The following is a 3194-nucleotide window of genomic DNA, read 5'->3' as shown; positions in this document are numbered from 1 at the left end:
TTCCTTTATATGATAAATATGGATTATTTAAATTTTTGGTAATTATCTTAAGTCTAAAATAAGATTAGGTCAAATATAGATAATCACCAAATTAATTGTTTAATTTATGTTATTTGTTATTTGATCCCTTATGTTTTGAAAAGTTTCAAAACTTGCCCTCAAGTTTTGGAATTAAAATTTTTTGATTAAAAAGTTTAATTTTGAAATTTTTAAATTCTAAACCCTAATGTTTTGAAATGTTTCAAAACTTGCCCTCAAGTTTTTGGAATTTAAAAGTTAATTAAAAGTTTAATTTTGAAATGTTAAATTCTAAAACCCAAGTATTTTGAAAAGTTCAAATCACACCCTTATGGTTTTATTAATTAATTAAAGTGTATAATTAAAAGTGATTTAATAAACCCATAAAGTTTTGGTTTACATTTAATTAAATTAAAAGCATAATGTTACTAAATTAAACCACCTAGTACTTTAAAAGTGTAAAACACACCCTATACTATATATAACATTAAAATTCTAATATTATATATGTATGAGTAAACAGTCAGTCTTACCGTTAGTAGGCCTCATTCACGAAGCTGGTCTATAAGGGGTGTTTAAGGAAATTGCCTTTAAAATGGTGATTGAATGGGTATCCACTCTTACCCACCGCACTCTTGACTAGTGGAGGGTCGTTAGCCGAACGGGTAGGATAGGACAGAAACCTTCCATTATAAGTATAATGAAGTACAAAGTAACTAAATGCTTTTTCAAATTCCCAAATCATAGTTACTTTAGGAAAAATGTGAAATTGTATGCTAACCCATGGAATTACACTTCGTACCCTTGTCAAACGTTAGTGGAGCGTGTGTGGTTAACCGGCACACTAATTTGGGGATGACATTGGTGGCGAAGGGTGGCTCGATGCTTATCATAGATCAATGGAGTGTGTGTGGCTAACCGGCACATTGATTAGATGATAGTAGCATTAGGCGCACCACGTGATTCGTATGGTTATTCACACCTTGTTTGTGATCCTCGGCATCCCAGTCACAAATAATAGGGCATAATCGAGATTAAACATGCCATTGAAAAGTTCAATGAATCTCAAAAGATCTAGGAGTTTCAATTCATTTAAAACTTAAACTTCATTTTCGTTTTTCATGGTGGAAATTGGTAAATCGTCATTTACCTACCTTCAAATATTTTGCAACTAGATTACGGCATCCCTTTTCTAGGTTGTAGAATATTGTGTTGGATCCTAGCCTTGATAACTCATTTGGGTGTTTTATTAAGGACTCAATCAACTTAACTTGAATTTCTCCCGTTTTGTAGATGTCTGACTCTAACGTGGTATTCCCGAATCCCAAGGAAAAAGTGTTCCTAATGAAAGTGAAAGCTTGATTCAAAGTGAGAGATCAATGTGGACTAGCTTGATTTCACTTCCTCCTCTTCCTCCCGTTGTTCTCCCTAACCCAGATGATCGAAGATTTGAAAAGTTCAAGATCACCGAATCCCTATTGGCAATGGAACATCAAGATGGTAAACCCGTGTGTGCTCACATCTTAGGGATGAAATCGCACATTGATAGGTTGATTATGTTGGGTGCGTCTATCTCAAATAAGTTGGCTGTGGACTGGATTCTTCAGTCACTCCCTGAATCATATGATGAGTTCGTAAGAGAGTATCATATGATGAAGCATGACGCAACCCTCATTGACTTGACTTACATGCTTATTGCTGCTGAATCAGAAATGATTTGGCGAAGTAATGGAGCATATTTGTCTGATAATTCAACCAACCATGCTTCCGTGGACAATCTAGGAGAATCCACATGTTCCTGCTGCCAAGGAAAGGGGAAATGGATACGAAGCTGCCCGAAGGACCTGAAGAGTCTAAGAGATGGGAGAGTCGATAAGTATGGCTCTACTTCAGGTATAAAATCCACTATCTAACCCCATTTAAATTCCTATTCTTTATTCATAATGTGATAAGATTACATTTGCATGTTTTGCAGGATTAGAGAAAAGAGAGGAAGTTTGATGGAAGAGCAAGATGAGTCTGATCACGAAGAAATGGATTTTGGTCGCATGAATTCGAAGATCAGACTTTGAGCTTAGGAAGTTATGATAGATTTGTTAGGAGCATATGATTGCATAGTTTTTCATTTGAATTTTGCATTGTAAGGACATGTTTTCCGTTGTTTTTATGAATAAATAAATTTTGGTTTTATCTTATTTGTTTATCCTTGCAATGAAATATATGAAAAACTGATGCTTGTGTGCTTCTATTATTAGCAAAATGGATTTGATTCTTAATTATGTTATTTGTGGAAATGTCAAAAGTTTACCAAATAGGGAGAGTTTCTCATCGCTCAAGTTTCAATTGGACAGAAACTTGGAATCATGCAATGTGTATTTTATGATGAATGAAAAACTTTCACATTTGGGAAACTTAGACTAATTTTTCGACAAAGTGTCAATTGAAGGACTAGGAGATCAAGTACACTAAGTTGTGCGTTGATCAAGTCCACCACAAGAGTGACTAAGATATTCGTCATGATTTACTAAAGATTAGTAAATATGATTATACTTATAAGATTAAGTATAATTCTAAGTTGATTGAAAGAGTTTCAATGAATAGTAGAACGAATAAAGAAGAATCAAGTAGGCAGAAAGATAAAAGTTTCTCCATTCTAAGAAGAAGGGAGAGTACCTTTTATTGTGTTTTATAATGAAGTCTTAATGATTAAGAACCATATCTCAATTGATCCTCTAAGTGAGTCTTAGTGCAATTGCATGTCTAAGAAGAGGAATCGAGAATTGTAGAAATGGTTAAATCAAGAAATCAATCATGCTTCGTTCCAATATCAAGTCTTAGAGTCAAGATTGTGACAAGTTTTAAGTAGTTTTATAACACTCATCAAATGTGGAATTTAGAAAAAAGGTTTCCTTATTCTTACACATTTGAAATTGGTAAGTTGTGCTGTCTTGGATAAGACAAAGACCAACTAGGACCAATTGTGTGAAGTGTTTTGTCTTGATAAGAACTACACTAACTCTTGAATATTTGCTTTGTCAAGAAATGTTTCTTGACAAGAGAATCTTATATGTCAAGGAGTCAGTGGGAGTCTTAATGGTCTTGAAAAGTTTCAAGAACAAATCAAGAATAAACCTTATAGATCATCACTAGCACACGACTTGAGGTTTACAACCTGT

The 3194-nt window shown here is 33.9% G+C and overlaps 1 protein-coding gene across 1 annotated transcript; it reads left to right on the top strand.

The window, feature by feature from the left end:
• Positions 1-307: 307 nt before the first annotated feature.
• LOC128128453 (uncharacterized) lies at positions 308-2229 on the top strand. Its single transcript, XM_052767402.1, has 2 exons — positions 308-1911; positions 1994-2229. Exons 1-2 carry the CDS (start codon positions 1398-1400, stop codon positions 2017-2019), a joined length of 540 nt encoding a protein of 179 aa, XP_052623362.1. The 5' UTR covers positions 308-1397; the 3' UTR covers positions 2020-2229.
• Positions 2230-3194: the final 965 nt, after the last annotated feature.

The sequence above is a fragment of the Lactuca sativa genome, chromosome 9 (assembly GCF_002870075.4).
Source record: "Lactuca sativa cultivar Salinas chromosome 9, Lsat_Salinas_v11, whole genome shotgun sequence".
NCBI lineage: Eukaryota > Viridiplantae > Streptophyta > Magnoliopsida > Asterales > Asteraceae > Lactuca > Lactuca sativa.
The sequence above is the reverse complement of the archived record's forward strand: the minus strand, read 5'-3'. Positions and strand labels throughout refer to the sequence as shown.

Bases quoted from the DNA above. Each gene is read 5' to 3' on its own strand.
- LOC128128453 (XM_052767402.1), top strand. From the start codon at position 1,398: ATGTGGACTAGCTTGATTTCACTTCCTCCTCTTCCTCCCGTTGTTCTC. The intron at 1,912-1,993 runs GTATAAAATCCA...CATGTTTTGCAG, and splicing joins TAAGTATGGCTCTACTTCAG to GATTAGAGAAAAGAGAGGAA.